The 24474-nt window shown below is 33.6% G+C and overlaps 1 protein-coding gene across 2 annotated transcripts; it reads left to right on the forward strand.

Moving 5' to 3' along the window:
• Positions 1-1642: 1642 nt before the first annotated feature.
• Positions 1643-24433, forward strand: LOC114402181 (uncharacterized protein At3g06530-like). Of its 2 annotated transcripts, none has more exons than XM_028364686.1 (39): positions 1643-2027; positions 2203-2416; positions 2552-2647; positions 2746-2863; positions 2949-3116; positions 4345-4515; positions 4708-4763; positions 4868-4957; positions 5057-5205; positions 6569-6651; positions 6739-6867; positions 7001-7075; positions 8588-8756; positions 9497-9636; positions 9770-9862; positions 10294-10474; positions 10719-10813; positions 10933-11082; positions 11211-11367; positions 11530-11663; positions 11864-11945; positions 12037-12217; positions 13944-14019; positions 14190-14354; positions 14435-14500; positions 14582-14686; positions 14830-14919; positions 15876-16093; positions 16195-16402; positions 16515-16697; positions 17119-17214; positions 17303-17370; positions 17459-17801; positions 19127-19342; positions 20103-20762; positions 20853-21256; positions 21666-21918; positions 22622-22792; positions 23902-24433. In XM_028364686.1, the coding sequence occupies exons 1-39, from the start codon at positions 1868-1870 to the stop codon at positions 24130-24132; spliced, it is 6444 nt and encodes a 2147-aa protein (XP_028220487.1). In that variant the 5' UTR covers positions 1643-1867; the 3' UTR covers positions 24133-24433. The 2 variants fall into 2 exon arrangements, with proteins under 2 accessions (XP_028220487.1, XP_028220491.1); XM_028364690.1 differs by having other exon boundaries at positions 14582-14680.
• The last annotated feature ends 41 nt before the right edge of the window (positions 24434-24474 follow it).

The raw sequence follows: 24474 nt of genomic DNA on the forward strand, positions 1-24474 counted from the left end.
ACAAACTATTTGTAAAGTGGTTTGTTTTTCTTCAAGAGTGGTCGTTTTGTTTGAAGAAAAAGTGTACTTAGGCTAATTGAACATCATAGACTAAACTAAAATGTTTGTAATGTCAAATTAATTTTAATAAAATCAATTTTATATTTTGTTAACTATTGTATTTACTAAAATCTAGAGCTCACACATATTAGACTAAATGTGACTAAAATAAACTACTAAATTTAACAACTTGAATAATGAATGATCTTTATTAAGAGGGTAAAAGAAAAGATTTTCAAAATAAAAAATTATGACACTCAAGTAAATAAATACATGAGTTAGAAGAATAATGTATGAAAAAGATAAGAAGAAACATGATACTTATGAGGTGTAAATAATAACCCATAGATAATAATGATTTACAAATAATGTTAAAAATAAAATATAACTGAGAGATTATTATTTATCTATCACATGATAAAGAAATTATAATATATTCAAATAAAAGATGGTAGAGATAAGAGTTAAACTTCTTAGCTCACTTAACACTTGTCTCGAACTGTCACGAACTATTAAGTTACAAACTTTAAGTAATAAAAAGTATTATCCAAACATAATGCATTAGAGGTTAATTGAATATGAGAGGCAAAACTAAAATATTGTAACGTCAAATTATTTTTTATAAATTACAGTTATTTATTATTATTCTTTTTAAGTTTTCAATTAATTTTTTAAAATAATAAAAAGTATTACCTCACATACAATGCACATGTACACGTACTAGGTATTATTGTATTAACTTTCAGTTATTTAAGTACGTGTTATTAAATTTATATTTTTTCATTCATTAACTTAATTTTGTTTTTTATTTTTTACATTATTATATTAATGATCTTCATAAAAGCGATAATAATGAAATAATCTGTCTTTTTTTTTTTAGTAAAAACAATTTATTATAATTTTCATTTGAATTTTGTTAAGTGGGTTGATTTGTTTAAACAAACAACACAACAACAAAAAAAATTGTTTAAAACTAATCACATCCAATTATCTTTTGTTATTTCTAATTAGTAAATAAGTTATATATTATAAACATGTGAATTAATTTTTTAATAGTATAAAAAATTAATACAATTTTTTTTGTATAATCTAAAAAAATTTCCCTCTAAATTTACTCATGCAATCCTGTGCATCACGGATAGTATCTAGTATATATATCATTTATTTCTGTTTTATCTTCTTTCAATCAACACAGGATAGTATTTACATCATTTGATTTTAATTATATTTAAAAATGAAATACTGCAATTAAATATAATAACATTATAAATAAACTAGTCGAAAAACAACGCTCAATGCATTATGTCTTAATTTTTTTTTTGAATTAGATGTAATTATAATAACGATCATGCTGAAATATTATTAGATTATAATTATTTATGATCGAGTGATTTTTAAAAATAATTAATAGATAAATTATAAATAATATATATATATATATATATATATATATAATAAAGTAATTATTTTTATTAATAGTTATAAATAAATTATAGACACAAGAACAAATAAAAAAATACAAAATTATTTTTTCATTTAGATAAAAATGATAGTTATAGGGGACAAGTATTGCATTATTTATATTGGCTTTATGAGAGAGAGAGAGGAACGACGTCGCTTGGGAAGGGAACATTGGCGGTTGAAAACACATAAGCCCTAAACCCTACGAGCAGCTCAGCGCGAAAGCCGTAAATCAATATAACACCTCGTTCTCTCACAGTCTTCGCTTTTAAGTTCTTCTGCAGAGAAGAAGAAGAAAAGCATAAGCAGAAGAACCAAAACTGAAACCAAAATCGTTGAACCTTCGTTTTGGTGCGAAACCCCAGCAATGGCGTCCTCCATAGCCTCGCAGTTAGAAGCTATCAGATCCTTCGCCAAAACCGATTCTGATCCTCTCAAGAGGCCATACACTCGCCCTTCCATCTTGTACGATCCCAAAAAAGCCGCTGACATCAGCACCGAAACTATTTTCACCGAAGCTCTTCGAGGTCTATCTTCTCAACTTTTTACTTTCGCTCTTTTCAACATAGTACTGCAACTAAGCAATTCAGTTAACCGAATTAAGTTTCGCAGTGATTATCATGGAGCATTATGAAGTGTGTTGCTACTTTATATTCTATTTTTGTATTATTTTTTCTTTTCTTATGTGATGCAACATTCCAGGCTTAGAGATTCTTATTGGCATGGATGAGCGGTTCAGGAACTATAAGAACGATTTGTTTAGCCACAGAAGTATAGAGTTGGATAGAGAGTTAATGGGAATAGAACAGAACAATCAACTTAATGTCTCCATTGCTTCATACTTGAGACTACTTTCTGGATACTTTCTTCATACCTCTGCTCTTCAAACGCTCGAGTACTTGATACGTAGACACAAGTGAGCTGTTTATTTGATTTCAATAATTCAACAATGTTGTTTTCTTCCTAGGGGTGTTGTGTTGATAATCACATTTTGGCTCTGCCTCTTTTACCTTTTTTTGTGATTTTTGATGGGGTTTGTTTTGAGTTTCAGGATTCATGTATACAACAATGAGGATTTGATTTTGTGTACTTTGCCGTACCACGACGAGCCCGAATTTGTTCGAATAGTACAGATACTCGATACAAGGTTAGAAAGATATTATTACATGTTTTTGGTTTGGTTGTGATGTAGATTGTAGACTACTATTGATTGGAGAGGCTTCTGATATTTCTGTTAATATAAAGGAATACTAAATGGGGATTTCTTGATGGTGTGAAAGCCTCTGGTGCACGGCTACCTAGAATGGTCATAGTGCAGCAGTGCATCCGTGATAAGGGCATATTAGATGCTCTATGTAACTATGTGAGTAATTGTTTTGTGTTTAGTTGTGAATTTGGAAGTTCTCTAGTGGAATCAAATAATTAGGTGGCTAAGGATTTGGTTACAGGCATCTCCATCAAAAAAGTCTCGACCTTCAATGCCTGCAATTCGCTTTTGTACTGCTGTTTTCGTTGAAGTTTTGGGTACTGTTGTGACTGTTGATGATGATCTCGTAAAGAGGATACTTCCTTTTGTGAGTCTTCAGCCTGGCATTAAGGGGGTTTCAGATCACAAGGTTAGCTTCCTAGGAAATTATTTTCCATGTGTTAAAATTTAAAACTGATTATAGTTGGACATCATACTGTAAAATTTTTGTGATTACCTTATCATTAGTAGGTGATGTAATTGCATTCAAATGGTACGCTGTGTGAAATGAATTTTCTCTTTTGCTCTACAATATCTGCTAGTGCAATATTATTCATCACAAATAGGACAAGTAATGCTGCATTTTTATGTTGTACAAGTTGGCCTAAAACCATTTTGTTAACAAATGTTATTCACTGTTGCTATGTTTATTGTGTTAAGCTAGTTTCTACTTTCTTTATAATTTGTTTCCATAAATGTAGAATATGCTCGGACTAGCTCATGTCATAATGTATGTTTTGTTCAAGCAATTGATTGCTTTATTTTGCATCTGATCCTCTGCAAAGAAGAGAATATGGTAACATCATACAAGAATATAGTAGCTTACCCTGCCTAGTTGGAGTAAGCTTGGATATTGCTGTTTTGTTATAACTTGAGTATTCTTTTTTCTTTATTGGGCAAGTAGACTTTTTATTTGTGAAAAATGAGTTGGCTTTAATCTTTCCAGTCATGAATTTTCCTTTTTTCATGGTTAGGCTGTGATACAGATTGAGTGCTAAATTGTTTTCGATATCCCTTATTTTTTCGTTAAAATCAGAAATACAAGTAGTTCACCAATATAAAAGATCCCTCCAGTTGCTCTCCATATTTGTAATTGTGATGGAGACTCCCTTAAAATAAACCCACACTGAGCACCTAACAAAGACCATAACCATCTGTTTCTATAACACTCAAGTTGAGGGAAATATATGTTAGTATGACCTTACTTTTGGTGCTTATTTGATCTGTTGAAATATGGGGTTTTAGGTATAGAGGGAAGTAAAGAAGAGAATAGAAACTTTGAATGATATTCTACTGATTATTACGATGAATTGCAATGTCATGGATGGTATATTCATGAAATAGGAAGTACTAACCCTTATTTATGTTAATCATAGAGCAATCCTGAGAGATAATGGAAGTATAGGGAAACTAATCCTAAAACATAATCTAAGATAGGATATGATAAAATATTTTCACATATTATGTATATTCATGTATTTGAGATATGTTTCTTGCCACCCTCTCCTGCTTTTTTTTTGGTCAAATTGTCCTGATTTATAATTAGCACCTGGAAGCTCACTTTTTTTTGCTTTTTTTTTTTGTTTTCTATTATGCAGGCTGGTTCTTTGATGATCATTGGCTTGCTTGGAAACAAAACTGCATTAGCTCCTAAACTTTTGAATAGTTTGATACGTTTGGTTGCTGAGGTTGCTCGTCAGGAGGCTACAGAGTTGACAGATCTCCATTGGTTTCGATTGTCCCTTATTACCTTAATTAGTCTTGTTCAGGTACTAGTGTAATCCTGTGTGCTTGTGTATAGTTTAAATGGAGGTATTAATCCTTTTTTTTTTTGGGGGGGGGGGGGGGGAGGGGGTTAAATGGTATTTCATCCAATTTCCTTTCATTGTGAAATATCTATTTGACTATTTCTGAATCTGGTTATATTTTCATTATAATTTGTTCTGTTGGAATTTTTTTAGTCTCAAAATGTTGAAATACTCCCAATGAAGGCCTTGGAGATATTAAAGGAAATAAGGTATTCTTCCTCGAACTGCTCAACTTATGCATAATCACTGTGCTTTGACTGTTGTCATTTCTGTACCTATATTTATGATTTATTAAATTCCTTTTTCTATATAGGGACCTGGCAGGGGTTTTATTAGAATTATCTGAGGAGTTCAATATTGAAAAGTTTCTCCTTGTGCTTTTGGACTCCCTGATTGACTGCAGGTGTGCTTTCTATGATTGTCTTTCAGGAGATATATGCTTTAAGTCATATCTTATAGAAGCTTGCGTTTTGTGCTGATTATAACAATAACACATTTGCAGTTCTTCTGATGAATACTGTCAGCGGACTTTGCTATCCTTAATAGAAAAAGTCCCCATAAATGGTCTTGTTTATCATGTGGTCACCAAGATCCTTTCAACTTGTGTGAAATTATCACAAAAAGTTAGCGACTCAACTTCTTCCGTGTCAGGTGTGTATTCTGATTCTGATTTGTAGAAAGGTGATCACTATTCTGTACAACAAATTATATATCCTGGTGTGCTTCATTGTTCATATGGTTTGATCTAATAATTCATACCAAGAGTGAATCAATAAATTTCTAAAGAAAATAATATTTAATGAAAATCTCATTTGGTGATTGAGAAATCACATCTAAACTTCTGTAAAAAAATTGTTTGCATACCTGTGTGAAAATGTTCTTCTGAATTCTGAAAGCAATGACCATGGATGCATTTTAAGTTATTGGGAAATTTCTTTCACCATGAAGTTTGATCGTACTTTGTGTTCGTATTAGCTTATTTTAGAGGCGGAGAAATTTTTTTGGCAGCTTATCGGGAAATTATTCCCCCAACACCGAACTTTCCAACATATAATGCAATAGATGCATGATATTAAAAGTGGTCTACTTAGAAGTGATTTGTTTTCTGTATCAATATTACCTAAGTAATAAAATGTTTGTACATCCTGTATAAATAGTTAGAACTGGAGTTTGAAACACCAGAACAAAAGCATTGCATTATACCACAAGTGCTGACACCACTCCATTTCTACAGTATGAAAAGCATTTCTTAATTAAGAGCCAAACTCTCGGATCACACTGGTTACGATGCCTTATTGTCAAAGAATCTTAGTCCATTCTTTAACGGTTTACCCATGTATTGAAACTGGGAAAAGTAAATTGGAATTTGATGTTGAAGTCTAAAGTGTGCCTTCAGGAAGTGAAGTTTTATTTGTTAAGAAACTACTTACTCTTTTTTTCAACTGTAAATAACACTGATAGATTTATAGAGAAACCCAGAGACCAAGAAAGATACATACGAAGACAGGAAATTTTGCATATACTACTGTCCAATACATTTATGATGCTAACAATCCTTGTTGATACCAACACTATTTTGGCTAAGTTTGAGTGTGGAACAGCTTCAAAGCAGTTGAATATGTGATTTAAAACAAATTTGGAGTGTTGTCAACAAACCCACTAATGAACTAGATATCTTCAAATTGTGTATCTCGCTATATGGTTTATGATTTATCCATGTGTATCATGCGTGCATGTGATGTCTTCAATAGTCAGTGTATTTTGTTTTACTTGCTTCAGCTTGGAAATTCAAATTTCTTTTTAAGAAGTCTCATTGATTTCTGTGTAGATTATTATTGTCAGGTTTTGCTCCTGAATAATTTTCTTTTCTTTTCTTATGGTGTTTTTTTTAATCATTTAGCTCCATATGGTATGCCTTTATTATCTTTTCTTACTAGAAATCTACAACTAGTCAGTTATCATTTGTTGCCTAGCTTATTATTCTCATAACTTTGATTTGTCAAATGTTGATTAGCTGGGTGGGCAAAAAAGATTCTGTTTGTCGTCAATACAAAATACCCTTCTGAATTACGAGGTGCAGCTCATCATTTCCTTCAGGTATGCTGATGAATTGTCTGTTTTTTTGTTGTTGTCATGCATTGTCAGATAGTATATAATGGCTTGAGCTTTGAACATGTTCAACAGGATAACAAAGCACGTTCTAAGAAAGATGATTCATTGTATAAGGTTTTATGTAAGATGTTGGATGGGAATTCGGATTCGTCACTTGATATTTCAGACTCAAATGTTTGGTTGGGCCTGTATCATCCAAAGGTATCAACCATTGACCTATTCTTGATTATTAGGTGTATGTAAATGTAAAAGTGTGTCTTCTCCTGTTCAACAGTGATAATTTTTTTTCTTAATTGTTAGAGCTTCACAATTTGTATTTGATATGGTGCTCTAGGCTGATGTTCGACGTGCTACACTGCTTGATTTAAATAATTCCGTTATCCTGAAAGCCAAGGCAGTTGGTTTAGAGGTATATATGCTCTGCTAATCTTCTTGTCCTCCCAAAACCTCATGTTTCCATTAATTTGTATTTTTTGTTTATGACAATGTTTGAAGAACATCCTTGATGTGCTCCTTTTGGTTGGAAAAAGTTGAAACTTCTTGCTTGATGTGGTTTATTTCCTTTATATACCTGTCCTCCCAAAACTGTATGTTTCCTTCAATTTGTATTTTTTGTTTGACACTAGTTAGAGAGCAGCCTTGATGTTTCTCTTTTTGGGTGACAGAAGTATTAAATTTTTGATTGATGTGTTTTATGTTTTGGACACACACACACACACACACACTCAATGAGGGATTGTTTGATATAAGTTACACCCACTCTCACATCATTCAGTAACTTTTTACTGGATAATTTTATCTCGATACCCATTGTTGGATTAAAAGTTCCTATCATATAGATTATAAATACAAAATTTTAGATTAATTCATTTTTTTGATACATCATTCAGATCATCAAAACTAATGTTATATATTCTTCTGAAATATATAAAAATAAAACCTATTCAATTTTATTCTTATTGTTGTTTATATTTTACAAGATTTGACATAAATAATTTTGGGTAATATACATTTATAATTCAATTGTTGGATTGGCAAAGATTACATTTCATAGTGATGTAAGAGTAAGTGTGATTTACAATAGTGTAAATCAATTGCTTGTAATTTCTGATGGTGACGGCATCTTACTTCTCTTTGATTTTATATTTTTATTTTTAGGAAATGGTTGCATTACAAAATTTTGCTGTCAAACTAGTTTTATTTGGAAATAATTGTTGATACATTTAAGTTCCATTTTGAATGATTTAACTGAGGTACATTTGTAATCTAATTTGTTAAGGCCACTGATTCTACACATTGTTGGTGAGGGAGGGTATAATTGATTTTTGTTACGGAACTTCATTTGAAAGAGTATGTGTACAAGGTGGGAGGAGTATATATCCCTCAAAAGCCACCTCAACTTCATTTGAATTGAGCCAGGTAAAAAAGGCTTAGCAAAAAGTGAAGACTATACAACTCAAGATTAAACCTGATATCTTTACAACACTGTCAAAACTCAAAAGGGAAACCCCTCTGTAAACTGAGCCTTGACCCACGATGAACCCAAGGGGACAAATCTGTCCAAAAGAAAGTGTGATGATGGAAAATGCTATAAAAAATTATTGTATCATGCTTCATTGTCAAACACAAACACCAATTGCTAGTAAGAAGTACACAGTACCAATGGTACCATTATTTAGGTAGCACTAATTAGTACTTGGTATGCTATAATTAATTATATTTATAAGCTGTAAATTAATTGATTATCATTGTGGTTTATGCTATTTTTATGCGAAATTATGAGTTGATTTCATGTTGACTTGGGGAAATCTTTATAATATGATCAAAGTTCTTGCTAGGATGTGTTAATGTGTTATTACTGTTTTGCCATATTCATAGTCTTCAACCTTTAACTAACCCCAAAACACATCTTGTTGATCAGAATCTTATAAACATCCAAGAGGACATATTAAGACAGCTTGAGGATAAAGATCTAACAGTTGTTCAAGCAGCTTTACGTGTTGATGGCTTGCCGAATGTAATAGATTCTTCTAAGCTTCTTGATGCACTACAAAAAGTGCTAAGAAGATGCACTGACAAACTGCTGTCAGGTAATTGGTGATATATTAACAATAATTAGGTAGATATCATCTTTATTGTTTGTGTGTTATATTGAAGCACTACATGCAAGCATCAATTTATCCATAAACTGGGACAGGGACTTTGTTCTCTGAATGTATTCTTGATGGATGCTGATTGATTACTGTTAGGGGGTGGCGGGGTTATATGCAGAATACAGATGTGGTCTTATAAATGTCTAAGTTTTCTTAATGTTTTTCCAATGGTTCAAAGTATTCTTATGCTTATATCTTCTGTCTATTTTGGGATTGATTTGCTCTATTGAACTTATATTCTTTCCCTTTTCTCTTTGAAGGGGTGTCTGGTTGTCCATTTTTATGTTTATTTCATCAAAATATGCTTTTACTTTATGTTGATTAGATTCATATAAGCATATAACCTTCGGTTCATACACTTATTCCAGTTGTACTGCTGTTACTGGAGTATATTTGTCCTCTTGTACTTGTCTTTTATTTTAACATTAATATATTTTATCTTTGCTGATAAAAAAAATATTTGTCCTCATTAAGTTACAGCTAGTTATTTCCTGTCTGTCAAGTAAACTTATTCCAGTTCTGATATAGCCATGAATAAGGATGAATTCGGCTTCCTAGAGATGTTTGTATTAGATATTCTTTAAGCAAATGGTCTTTGCTTGGTTCCTTACTAATTGAATAAAAAAAATTATGCTCTTTGTTCACTCTATGTATTATGCGCCATTCTCTTCTTGTAGGTTCAGCTGATAACTATAGTCTAAATGGTGAAGTTGCTGTCACTTGTCTAAAGAATGCCATCTCCTACTTCAGTGATCATACTGATTACTTGAAGAATGTTGCTGCTATGATTTTTCCGTTACTCCTTGTTCTACCACAGGTAATAACTAACTTCATATTTAATATTTTTTTCGGATAGAAAATTAATATATTTTGGTCTTGTACTTATTTAATAGCTTTTATATTTTCCCTTCTCTGGTAATTATCAAATAACCACTTATTTTGCCATGCAGACACAGAGCTTGAATTTAAAGGCTCTGGGACTAGTCAACAAAATAAACTGGCCACTTTATCAGAATATTGTCGTGTCTTCTTTTGGAGAAGGGGTAAATATCTACTTTCAAATTTGTTTTTAATGTACAATTACAGTATGAAGAAGTTTAATTCTGTTGCTCAAAAAGGCAAGTTTGTCAAACTCTAGATCCTATAAAGAATTTGCCAAGGTGAACTGAAGATATGAATCAAGCATAAGGTCCTGTCTCCTTTGGAAAAGCAAAACTTTGAAAATTCAAATGCACATTTTTTACAGATATTATGGTGGGAATAACCCAATTGGAGCATGACGAGTCTAGTATATGAACATGATATGTTACTACTTACTAGTAGTACTTGTGGTGTGGGTTTTCTCAAAGACATTTTTGGTTTGATAGTATTTCTAAATTGTTAATCAGTAATCACAACAACTCATGAATATGTTTATGTCAGATGAAATCGTCAATCATCTTTTACTTTAGTGACTCTTGAAGTAAAATTGCAGACATTGATACCTGGAAGTTTATCTTCAATTAACTTGAAGACTATTGATAACATGGCTAAGAATTTCATGGTCCACCCCAAAGAGCATATTGCTTGGTTTGTTGAAAGCTGCAGTGATTTGGAGTTGTCAAAGACACTCTTCTTTTTTGTTCTTTTGCAGTCTCTTTTGATAAAACCAAAAGGTTTGTTTTCCCCTTCTCTTTAATATTTTTCAGAAATAGTTGATAACTAATACATAAATATCTTATATCGTATAATGACTAAAAAAGTAATGTTTAAACAAATAAGCTAGAAATAAATGTTTGAAGTATATTTTACTTCCCCTAGTTGTACTTTTCTATTCTCTGTATTAGATTTCTTTGTAAAAAAATTACAAAAGATGGGATCAAGGAATGGTAAATATTGACTTTTTTCTTTTGATCAAAGATGAAGACATTTATACACTATTTGAATGTGTATTTCCTATTCTAAAGGCTGAGTGGGAAACATCAGTGACAGCTGGTGATGCCTCATTGGATGAGGTACAAATAATTTACTAGCATATTGGTGCTTTTATTTCATTTTTTTTATACTTTTTTTGTAATGAGAAGCTAATTTTTTACTTCTGTTTTGATTGTTGGGAATTCGGGTTGTTTTGCAGTTCAAGCCTGAAGTGTTAGACTGGGATTGCAGTGCATTCTTTAATGAGCTTTTGTATGTCAAGCTGAGACATCTAAATGTGAAGGTTATGATTTGCATATTTTGGAGGCTAGCACAACTAATATCAGTACTACCTTCTGACATTCTGCTTGTTAGTAATTCCTTTACTATTTGTAATCCTTTTATCAATTGTCTAATGAACCTGCTTTCCTTCTTGGAATTTGTTGTTAGATTCTCACCTTCAACATTTGTTGGATATTAACCTTTTACAAAATGCAGCATGATGATGATAAGTGGGTCAACAAGATAAGGGATCTGTTTGTATTTTTTGCTTCCTCTAAATTGAAGCATACATTCCGCGAACACCTCCATTACTTAGCAGCACAGTGCAGAATATCACCTCCCCGCCTCTTATCTAAGTTTTTCACAGATGAAGGTGCTCTAAACTTATTATATTTTACTTGGCTAATGTTGTGTTCCTTTGGAATTGATATTTACAAATTGTTTTGGTATTCTATAGTTAACATTTTTCGTTCAGAATCAGAAGTCAGATAAAGTTCAATTGGCATATTTTTTGGTTGAATCTTTCATTCTACAGGTGTTACTGCTGCAGTTCAGGTTGAAAGTCTTCAATGCTATGCATTTCTTTGTAGCCTGTCGCAAGATAAATGGCAAATTGAACTTTTAGCTGAATTTCCTTCTGTTCTTGTTCCATTTGCGAGTGATAATCAGGTATGATTCTTTGTTAGCTTTACTCTCTGACGTTGTGTATATTTTTGTCCTTTTCTGCACACCGCCAATTTATAATTGTTGACAAATGGTTTTCTTGGTGGTATATCCTCTATTACTTTTTTTTGCCATTTTCTTTATTTTTGAAAAGATGTTATCGGCTCAAATGATTTCTTTGCATTTTTTTTTAATTTTTCTTCCAGTCTATAAGGGTTGCTGCCATGAGCTGTATTGATTCATTGCGTACATTGTGGTGTCATGTTGAGCGTTCTGGCAAGAAAAATGGTACTCTATTGTCTGAATAATTTGATGTAGCCCTCAATGCCTAATTAATTTTACCTTGTTACTTTATAAATTTCTAAATTGGTAAGAACAGGTAACAATGCAACGTGGATCCATTTTTTGGGTGATGTTTTGGCATTGATGGATCAACAAAAAACATTCATATTGTCCGACAAGAAATTTCTTCCTTCATTGTTTGCATCTGCTTTTCGCTCATCCTGTCCAAACATCTTGGAGCCTCGAAACATCTTGGTACCTCAAGATATAGAAAAAAGGTATTTATGATGTTACTATGACAATTCTCATTTCAATGGCACCAATATTATTACCTTAGAACTATTTGTTATATTCATTGTCTTAGCTGCTGCTTATCAATATGACCATGCTTTCTTGTTCTGTTGATGAAATTAGCTAGATTTTCTTAATGTGGAGAGAAGCATTTGGACAGAGTTTTTCCCCTTTTCTTTTTAAAATCTAAATGATGTTCAGTTGCTGTTGCTGGGAAATAACTGTTCTGTTTCTGTTCATTGTCCCCATTGTCAAAACTCAAAGTTCATAAGGATTGGAGGGATGCATGACACAAATAAAGTCATATAGGGAAGGGGAAAGTAAATTAAGGGTGGGACGAGAAAGAAATGGAAATTTAGGTAGATGGCATATAGGGAGAACTAGGACATTCATTCAATGTGAATATATATATATACATATATATATATATATATATATATATACACAGCTGATAATTAAAATGGTGCTGAACCAATGCATAAACTGTAGGATGGAACCTTAACTTGACAGTTGAATAATCCTATTTTTATTCAAGATGGAAATGCTAATCAATTATATTGCTTATAAATTTTGTAATTATGGGTTTTCACTTGAGAGCTGTTTTGATATGTGTTATTCTATTTCTTTTATTATTATTGTTCTAGAATGGTTGCTTGTTTTCTTCTTGTCCTTATTTATTTCCTCTAGATGAATTCTTCGATAAACATGAAATAAAAAATTATGATAAATTCCAAACTAAGCAATATGACACTTTATTTTGGAGTATTTTATTAAATTGCAGCTTTAGGCTTTGGTGTGCATGTGCATGTGTTTCTGTTATGTATATATGACCAATTGACATTAAGTGTCAAATTTTATATTTCACCAAATCCTATTCCTTGCTTCTCCTTTAATCTAAAAGGCTAGGATTGATTCACTGAACCAATCACTTGACCAACTGTTTTCTCTTCCCACTACATGGGCCTTGCTGTTGTATTTTTTATTGCTTTTTTGCCTTGCTGAGCGCTGACGAGATTGTGATAAGAGTTCTTGGCTGGTGTTTCCTAAGAAGGTTCTAGCCGGCAGGTGAAGTTGCTTTATGTACCATAATACATCCTGGTATAAAGACAAGTCTCTAGTAGAGACTCTCTATAATCAATGATGCCAGCAACCATTAATAAAATGACATTATAAACCAGATCTCATCAGCGTCCCCAAGCGGTCCATCTGTGTCACTGTGACAACTGGGTTTGTGAAGAAGAGAATTGGTCACATAATTGATTTAGTGAATGAATATTAGCATTTAGATTAAAGGATAATGATAGGTAGGATTTGGCGACACATGTACAGTCACATAGACCTTGACATTGTTTCATTTGCTTTACATTAGTGTTTTTGTTTGTTTATTTATTTAGACTTTGTTTAATGTTACATATTGTGTGGCTTACCTTTTTAGAGGAGTTAAAGCTGCTTTGTGTTATTGAGATTGATTGTAGGGATAGAATAGGTTTAGGATTCCATTGTTATTGGTTCTGATACTTATGCTCATTGTTTGATGCATATTTCTGTGAGTCTTATATTGTAACTTTCTCCATCTTACTTTTACCTTTTCATTTTGCTTGTTAGTTTCTGTTTTTTTAAAGAGTGTTCCTTATCTTCATTCATGAAAAATGTTCATTTGATTTAAATTCTGGGATTCTTTATTCCACTTTGTTCCCAAACATATCTTTTCAGGTTTGACCAGCCTACAAAAATAAAAATTCTCGGCTTCATTTTGGGTTCCACTCTTAAATTCTCTAACTACGGGAAGGTTTGATGTCTTGACGCTCTTCTATGTTTCTTTTTATATTTTTAGTTGTGGAGATAGAGATACAGATCAAGGTTTCTTATGTTCAGTTCCAGATTAACAGTGTTATGTGTGGGTTTTTATGCTGTGCTGAGACTATAAGGAAGTAACTTATTTGCTGATGTTGCTTGCAGCTAATGATTTTATCTTTATTCAAAGGAATTGGGAATGCCCTTATGCACATTCCAGAAGTTGGGCCATTGTTGTCCTCTTTTCTGGAGCAGTACTATGATGAGCTCAATAAGTCTTGTCCAAAATTGTCAAACACTGAAACTCAGATAGTGTGCCTTTTGCTGGAGGTATGTGTATTTTGTTTAGTTTTAGCTTATGGAACCTTTATTCTGAGGTTTGGTGTGAACTTGTTCCTCTTCATGTGTAGAGCTGTGTTATGTCATCTCCCTCTGGTGGAAATGATCTTCAAAATCTTTTACTGAAAGCTTTGCGGGTGAGATACTAAGATGTGTGTTTTACCTATGTCATGTTTTGTTATTTTGAATTTACTGACTTAATTCTTGGGAACTTTCAGTTGGGTGCCATGACTTCGGATGACCCTGCCTGTGTAAAGCCTTGCATCACTGTCTTGAACAAACTTAACAGTCAATTCTATATGGAGTTGAAGAATGAAGTAAAGGTCTTATTGGCAGTATATCTATTTATATTCAGAGTTTGTTGTTGTCATTCATGATAATTGATGAGTAGATCTAATGATCTAGATTATCACTAATGTAGCTTCTACTGTGACCTAAACTTATAATTTTTTCTTATGCCTGTCAGGAGGGTTTATTTTGTGAGCTCGTGTTTTTGTGGCATAATGATAATGGTGATGTACAACGTGCAACTAAAGAGGCATTAATGCGCATCGATGTGAGTTCCTTGCTCTTGATCAAATGTTATTACTTATTAACCATGTGTTGTCTCAGTTAGTGTTCCCTTTTTTTTTTATGTATTTTTCTGGTGTGTGCGATTTCTTTAGTGGTTACTTGCAAAGAACTTAATCTTTTGGTATTATTCAATCTGGACCTTTGGGGTTTTCATCCCTTAAAGGTTGTTTAGTTTTTTTTCCCGGGGTGGTGGTGGATCTTGGATCCTTTCCCCCACCTTTGTGGTTTTCATCCCTTCAAAAAGGTTGTTTAGTTTTTTTTCCCGTGGTGGTGGTGGTGGTGGATCTTGGATCCTTTCCCCCTTTACCGTGGTTGATGAGCTCCCTAGTTTTAGCTTTGTGCTCTCTGATTCTGGACGAATCTTGGTCTCTCTCTTCGGCAGTATTCCCATCTATTCCCAGTCAGATCGTGATGGTTTCTGGCTGTTGACATGGCAACCTTCCTCTTGTGTTCAATCCTCTGTTATCTGCTGTCTCCTCTTCGTTGCAGTTCTGTTCCTTCCTTGCTTTTTGTTTGAATCAAACATGTGTTTCATCATTATCTGCTGGGTGTTTAGCTTCAAATTCATCAATTGACAAAATGGATGATGTTATTATTCATCAATTGATAGTAAATTTTTAAAAATGATAAGATAAATGTATTCTTCTAAAAATCCTTAAACAATTAATATGGTAGTGGCCTGAGTTGAAATTTTAAAAATGTAAACTCCATTTTTATCACTGACCATAGCCTTTTGGATTAACTGGTTGTTTTGCACTATGAATGTTATTTGTTATTTATTTTGCATTATGCTTTTCAATGTCCAACCTCACCTAGTGGCATAAGGTTTTGTTGTTGTTTCTTTTCAATGTAGTGGGAGGTTTTTTCCAACTTTTTATTCCACGGAAGGAAAAAAATAAATAAAATTGAGAATAACTGGTGTATATATTGCAATTGCAGATTAGTTTCTCAACTGTTGGCCACATGCTTGATCTTATACTTGCACAGAAGAGTTGTATAAGTAGTTCAGCAGAAGAAAAGATGGTGAAGAAACAAAAATTCATAGGACATCAAGAAGCAGGATATCCTCCTAATGACATATCCAGAAGAGATAATCCAGTCTACATCCTTAGTTCCCTTCTTGATGTTTTGCTACTGAAGAAGGACATAACAAACAGGTGACTTGGTTACTTCTGAATCTGAACTTACATTATGGGTACTGCTAAGATGATTATTTAAAGCATTTAATCGTGCTAAATTCTCAATTTGATTCTTGCAGGCATTTACTTTTAGGGCCCTTATTTAAGCTTCTTAGCAAGGTGTTTTCAGGTGAATGGGTGAATGGTGCCTATTCCCCGGTGAGAAGGTTAAGCCAACCTTCAAGTCCTTCTGAAGCCAACAATTACACAATATATCATATTCAACAGACTCTGTTGATAATCCTGGAGGATATAATTATTTCTCTTAAAAGCATGGCTCCGCTAAATGTATGCTTCCAAGTCATGAAGCCAGAAAATTTATTACGTTGTTAGAAATACTATTAGTACCTTTTCACTAATTTAGCTATTTCCTTATAGTAAGTTCTGTCATTGTTGACAGGAAAAAATAATAAGTGAAATTAACATCAAGCTATTGATAGAGTGTGCCCGGAAATCCCCCGTTGCAGTCACCCGCAACCATGTATTTTCTGTACTTTCTGCTGTTACCAGAGTCTTTCCAGGCGAAGTTTTGGAGCATATGCTTGATATTCTAGAAGTTATTGGACAAGCAGCTGTCACACAGGTTTGTTAATATAGGGTTTCCATGTACTGAACTTCGGGCATTCTTTGGGTAGAATAGCTTATATCCTTTTCTTATGTTTCCATGCTTGTTGGAAAGTTCCACAATTCCTACCTCGTTTACTAGGATGTGCTTTTTATAGTTGTTAAGATGAAATCTAACACGGTATCAAAGCCTACTGCCATTTCTGTCGTTTCCAAGTTTCCTTTGTGCATCACTTGGTCAGCCGGCATCCGTGGAGTGGGAGGGGGTGTTGAAAGTCCTACATCACCAATAGAAGTGCATGCTTAGATTCTTATTAACTCTTGCAACTTAACTTTTAGTTGCAGTGTTTAAGAGAAATTCTTCATAATTCAATTTAGTAAGGACTAATAATTCAGTGTAGTAACTGTGGTGTCATCATTTCTCTTTTATGTGCCTGTAGATTGACAGTCATTCAAAGCATGTTTTTGAGGATCTTATATCTGCAATTGTTCCGTGTTGGCTGGCTAAGACAGATGATGTGGAGAAATTACTAATGGTTGGTTTTTCACAGAAATGATCTTCTGCTGCTTGATAGAAAGAATCTCTTTGCAGTTCAACCTTCTTATGTTTTTTTTTTCCTCCAGATTTTCATGGATATATTGCCTGAAATCGTTGAGCACAGAAGGCTGTCATTTGTGTTATATCTATTAAGGTATTGTTCTACTTCTACATCATGATCTTGCTATTGATACATTAGCCATTGGTTTTTGGTCTGTCTTATAATGATGGCTGTTTTGCAGAACTTTGGGTGAGGGTAAAAGCTTAGCCTCATTGCTTATCCTACTTTTGCGTTCATTAATTTCAAGGAAAGCTGCCTGTTTCCTTAATGTCAAGACACGAGATGATTTAACATTTTATACTGGGGAATGGGAATATAAATTTGCAGTGCAAATTTGTGAACAATATACGAGTATGATTTGGCTTCCTTCTTTAGTCATGCTGCTTGAGCAGAGGGGAAATAGTGATGTTGACCAGGCACTGTTTCTGGAATTGTTTATTGTAATGCAATTTTCCTTGCAAAAGTTGCAAGATCCAGAATTTGTGTTTAAGTTGGAATCAGGAGAAGATACTGCAGTCATTCAGGTATAAATCCACGTCAGATGCATGCTAGATACTTGTATTCCTTTTAATGCCTTTATTCAGTTCTACAAGGCAAAGTCTAGATGTAACTTATATTACGATATTTATGCTGATAAAAAAAAATATTACGATATTTATGAATAGCTTCTATTTTTGCCTGACCCATGCCCAATAATGGCTAACAGATACATACAGTATGTTGTTGAGATGTTGATATCTCATAATTCATAAATTTGGGCATACTATGTTGACACCCAGGGGCTGCAATGTGGTGTCACCACCCGTCCTGCCTTTTTGCAGCCAAGGGACGTGGTGGAAAGCTTTGATACCAATTGATAAGAACCTTGGGAGGACGAAACCACAAAAGTTGTCATTGTACTTAGTTAGAGAGCCCAAGGCCTTTTAAACCTCGCTAGAATTGCATACTTCTAATGTGCGATTCGATTCCCATAGTCTGCAATTGGACCCTACCATTAACATATATCTCCCCTGATTTATTAATTGAAGGAGGTCCGTGTGGGGTAAAAAAAAAAGCAGTATTGGACTTAAGTTTAAGGGGTGTCAATGTAATTTGCCTGACAAAATAGTATGATACACATGATGAAGTTAAATTTCCATCAATCAGAAATTGTGATTTTAAGGTGAGGGACAGATCTTAGGATGATATTGAAGCAGAAGCAGACTTCATTATTGTGAACTGAAATATTCATTGTTTGTAGAATATACATCATATTTGTTTGCCTTTTCTTTGTAGGTTCATGCTTAGATACTGTTTTTGGTTTTAGTGTGATTGCAATGGCATTGGTGTTTCATGCTTATATGTGTGTTAATGTGTGATTGCAATGACACTTGTTTCTTAGATGAACATATTTCTCAGAAATTGGACTTAGGGCCCTAATTCAACCCCACAAAAACTGGCTTGTAAGGTGAGGACTGCCCAAGTTTGATAAGTTCTATTTAACCACATGTCTAGTTGATGTGGGACAAAATCACCATCCCTCGGGTTGCAATTAAGGCAACCCCCAAAGAGGCCACAACTAAGGCTAGGGGTGACCGCAATTTACTGAATTTAGGCGACATTCCGACAATAGTCATAACCAAAACATGAACTGAAATATTCTTTGTAGAATATATGTCATATTTTATTTTTTCTTTGTAGGTTTAATATTGAGATTTTTGGTTTCTTATTGTGATAGCAATGGCATTAGTGTTGCGTGCTTATATTTTTCTGTAATTGTTCTAATCTTTAAATAAGCCTTATAAACTCTTGTTTTTTTTTATGAACATATTCATAATCAAAATAAATGTGATGGCCTCTTCAATTTCAGAGGGCACTAGGTGAGCTTATGGAGCAGGTTGTTTTACTCTTGCAACTTGTAGATGCAAGAAAAAAACAACTGAATTTCCCTGTAATTCTGAGGAGAGAGTTGAAGGAAACTATGCGAGCAGTTGTAAGGAATCTAACAACAGTCATGATACCTGTCATATATTTTAGGAGCATAATTAAATTGCTTCGTCATGCAGACAAGAATGTAGGAAAAAAGGTATGGTTTTCAATGAAGTTACAAAATATGAGATTTTATTAGGATCTTGCATTATTTTGATACAAGGGTAAAGTGGTAAACCACCATTTGTTGGTGTCTTTATCTGCTTTGTAGTATTCTATTAAACATCCTGATTTTCAAGATGTTTACTTAATTTGGTGGGTATACACAATGGTCATTTATTCTTTTATCATATGATGATTATTGAGTTATATTAACATATGTTATGAATACCGTTAGTTGTATATAGACTGTAAATTGTTTAGTTTGTATTGACCACACATCTTGGTAAATTATTTATTTGCCTTTTAATGTGTGTGCATAAGCACATGATAAGAAGCCAAAAATACTAAGGGGGACGATTACTTGCACTTTTATTTCCTGTTTTCATTTTCGGTTTTCACTTTTTAATTACAAAAATACCACCTTGTTTTCAATCTGTTCCCTGTTTTCATGTATTTGTACAGGAAATGCTAAAAGCTTTTTTTTCTCCATTTCCTGTACAAATCTATGAGAATAGGAAACAAATTGAAAACAAGTTGACATTTTTGTAATTAAAGAAAACAGGCAATAGAAGTGCAAGCAAATGCCCCAAGTTTTTAATAGAAAAGAAAGTATTGGTATATCGAAAAACATTAAAGTTTTCCAATGTTTGCACACCATGTGCCCATGTGCACAGAATAGAAATCCACATTTTTTGTGTGGTGTGAAAGCAAGACAGTGAGAAACTGAGTTGATATTTGTATTTCTTGTGCTGCAGGCTCTTGGGCTGTTATGTGAGGTTGCAAGAAATCACAAAAATGTCAGCTTAAAGCTTAAAGGCAATAAAGGTTCAAGGTCAACTCCAAGTTTTCTTTTGCTTCATATGAATGAAACTTCTCAAGAATCACTTAATAAATTGTGTTTAGAAATTATTCGAGTACTTGATGATTCATCAAATACCTCCTTGAAAGTGGCAGCAGTTTCAGCATTAGAAGTTCTAGCTGAAAGATTTCCTTCTAATAATTCCATCTTTAGTCTGTGCCTTGGATCTGTTACAAGACATATTGTGTCTCATAACTTGGCTGTGACTTCTAGCTGCCTCAGAACAACTGCTGCCCTGATCAATGTTCTAGGTCCAAAATCACTGGCAGAACTTCCCAAGATTATGGACAATGTGATGAAGTCATCTCGTCGAGTATTGGCTAGTTTGGATAAGAAACCCGAAACCACCGATGTTTTATCAGCCTCAAATGAATCCCATTTTTATGTTCTCATCACTTTGGAGGCAGTCGTGGACAAGCTTGGTGGATTTTTAAATCCATATCTCACAAATATCATGGAGCTTCTGGTGCTTTATCCTGAATATGTTTCAGGAGTAGATGCAAAAGTGGAGTCTAGAGCTCATGGAGTACGAAAGCTTCTTGCTGAAAAAATTCCTGTAAGGCTTGTTATAATGTAGCATTGTGTAAATGTGGTATGAAATGAAATACCCGTTTTTTTCTTTACCAAACACTTTATTTTTTTACAGGTTCGACTTGCCCTGCCACCTTTGTTAAAATTATACCCAGCTGCCATTGAGGCTGGGGATAAAAGCTTAACAATTGTATTTGATATGTTGGGAACCATAATTGGTACAATGGACAGATCATCTATTGTGGCATTCCATGGAAAGGTATTTGACCTTTGTTTGGTTGCTCTTGATCTGCGCTGTCAAAGTCCTCCTTCAGTTCAAAACATTGATGTAGTGGAAAAAGCTGTGCTTAACACAATGACTGTTCTGACCCTAAAACTTACTGAGAGCATGTTCAAGCCTCTTCTCATAAAGAGTATTGAGTGGGCAGAATCTGAAGTGGATGAAACTGCCTCTAGCGGAAGCATTGATAGGGTCATATCGTTCTATGGCATGGTAAATAAGCTTACAGAGAGCCATCGGTAAGTCAGTATTTTGTTAGCTAGTTATTGTTCGTTTTAGAAAATGGTCTTTGAAATAAGCATGCTTTGAGTTTATTTAAACGACACTTTATTTGTGTTTCTAAATATTTTGTATCAGAAGAAGAGTTTAGCTTTTTGTTTGTATTAAATTATGTATGTATATATTAATGTAGATACGAAAATTGTGTTTTGAACCACTGTAATATGTCAACCACTTGTGACAGTTGAGATTTGTACCATTTGGTCTCAGTATTAAACTGGAAGTTAGTTATCAATGCGATTTCCTTAATTGTCTATGATGTTTACACGAATAAACATAAGAATATAATCAGTTATGATGTTACCTTGTTTACCCAAAATAATGATCAAATCACAGCGGTTTAAGATGGTGCTATATCCTTATTTGTAGGTCATTGTTTGTTCCTTACTTCAAACACTTGCTTGGTAGTTGTGTTCATCATCTTAGTGAAGGTGGAGATGTGAAAGTGTCTAGAGTGAATCAGAAGAAAAAGGCCAGGATTCTGGATGATGGCAATATAAAAGAAATAGGCAGTGTGTCTATCAATGCCTGGCATCTCAGGGCACTAGTCTTGTCATCCTTACATAAGTGTTTCCTGTACGACACTGGGACCTTGAAGTTTCTTGACTCCTCAAATTTTCAGGCAAGTGAATTCTTTACATAATAAGAACTCTCATTTGTTTCATCTATCCGTATACGTTGCCAAAGCTTTTGGATACTGAACTGATGTGTCTGTGAAGTATCGGGCCTTTATAGTTATGAAAATCTAATATAGTTTACATGAGACATAGAAGCATATATAAACATTGAAAAGCGTTGTCCCTTGATGAACCAAAATGGAAACTCTTTATGGATGATCTCAAAAAAGGATTGAGATTGATACTATTCCTATTTGTAGATAATAGGATGTGATTTAAGATGATTTTTTTTAGTAATGTGCAGGCAATATGCTTTTAATTTGAATTTCTAGATTTTTTTTTTTACATATCTAGATTTATATCTTATACCTATCCTATCCTATGTATTTTTAGAATAATTGCATAGTCATTTTAGTACTTTTCATATCTGATATATGCATCGTATTGGCATCAGTATCTATTTTCACCGTTTCGAGTGGTTATGAAAAAATTCTCTAGGAAGACTTTTTTTCCACCTAGTTGAGTGGATTTTTTAAAGGCTGTGCATTAATTGGGAATTTTTCCATTCCATTTAAAAATACTTTGCATGTTTTCTCATTCCATTATTAAGGAATAAAATATTCCCAAATCTTTCAGCTTCCTTCAGCAATATTCTTGCTCATTATATTCCCTCACTGACTGTAATATCTTGTTTGCTGCTTGCTACAGATGTTGTTGAGACCTATTGTTTCACAACTTGTTGTAGATCCACCAGCACTGTTGGATGACAGCATTAATATACCAAGTGTGAAGGAAGTTGATGACCTACTGGTTGTATGCATTGGTCAAATGGCAGTGACTGCTGGATCAGACCTTTTGTGGAAACCTTTGAATCATGAGGTGATTTTACAATTTCTATTCTTTTATACTATTTGTTAATGATTGTGCAAGTAATTTGATACTGACATACTGGTAATCTTGTTTTTCATTGAGTGAATATGACTGGTTCTACTATTCTCCCTATTAGTTTGGGTGCATGGATGCCCCATGACATTTTAACAATAGAAGTAATTATCTATCTAAAGGCCATAATAAAAGTGCAAGTTACAGATAGGGCCCCCGAAAACTTTTAATTTAACAAATGCCTCTCACATGCATACATTCAGGCAGTAGCTGTAGTGCAGCAGCAAGCCAACTGGGCTCCTAGCAATGGCAGCAGGTCCAAATATGGAGTTTCCAACATTAGTCATTCAAACTAGAAAAACGAGCTAATCATTACCAAAACCTTCCTTTGCTAGACCTCCATTTTTTGCGTTGCTAACAACTACCTATCAACATCACCCTAAGCATAGTAAAACCATGTCCTATTTAGGAAAACTTCAACAAGAACTTCTAAGAAGAAAATAAGAAGGTAAAATGGATTGACTTTCTTCCGTAAGTTAAAATTAACTTGTGCACAAGTTAAAATAAGTTTTTGGAGAAGCTAAATGAGAGCTTCTATAAAAGTTGATTTTGACTTATGAGGGAAGCTTAATTCATTTTACACTCTTTTTTTTATTATTCTGTAAGTGCTTATTGAATAGTTTATCCGAAAAGGGTTTCAGTCATAGACTCGACCTTTTCTGATATGTTTATTGGGCTTTACAAGGTTTAATTGTAAACATGCTGCAGCTTTTATGCCATTTTGATCAAACTTTAGTAATCATGTCAATTGACCCTTTGTATCCCTGCGGTTTTGACCTACGGGTGAATTATCTTTAAAGATCTGAACTTGCTCCTGTACTCTTGCATCCCCATTTCATAATATATTAGCTTTGGTCCTTTGTAGTCATCCATGCCTCATTTATGCGGTTGAAGTTTAGCCCATTAGTTCGTTGTTATAGTTTTGGGTATTCAGTAATATGTAAAGCTCTTGAATGCTATATGTTTGTACCCCACACATACTACTATACTAGTATTCCTAAGCAACTGAATATCTTTCTGCCTTCTTTATCCGGTTTTTTTTGCAGGTTTTGATGCAGACACGGAGTGAAAAATTGCGAGCTAAAATATTGGGCCTCAGAATTGTTAAATATTTTGTGGAGAACTTGAAAGAAGAATATCTAGTGTTCATAGCTGAAACAATCCCCTTCCTCGGTGAACTGCTTGAGGATGTGGAGCTTTCAGTTAAATCTCTTGCTCAGGAAATTCTGCAGGAAATGGAATCTCTGAGTGGAGAAAGCCTTCGCCAATACCTATGACGTAGATTAGGAGAGCCGTATTCATGGTTTTGTGACATGAGCAAAGAGCTAGAGATGTGTAATCAAACAAAAAATATAATGGATAGGCCAGTGTAAACTGTGGTTAATCAAGGAAAATTAGCATTTATTTATTCTGATAAAGGTTAAAGTTCAATTTTTCCCGTGCAATTTTTAAACTCAGTCATTTATAGCATAGTGCTTTTGGGGGTACTTGTGATAGTAAGAGAAAAGAAAAAGAAAGATTAAATTGGTTTATTTTTTAAAATATCATTTATACATTCTCCAGAGGAATTTTATCCGAGACTCTTGTACTTCTTATTTTTTGACAAGAATTCTATTTTG

Source organism: Glycine soja, chromosome 2 (genome assembly GCF_004193775.1).
Source record: "Glycine soja cultivar W05 chromosome 2, ASM419377v2, whole genome shotgun sequence".
NCBI classification, from domain to species: Eukaryota; Viridiplantae; Streptophyta; class Magnoliopsida; order Fabales; family Fabaceae; genus Glycine; species Glycine soja.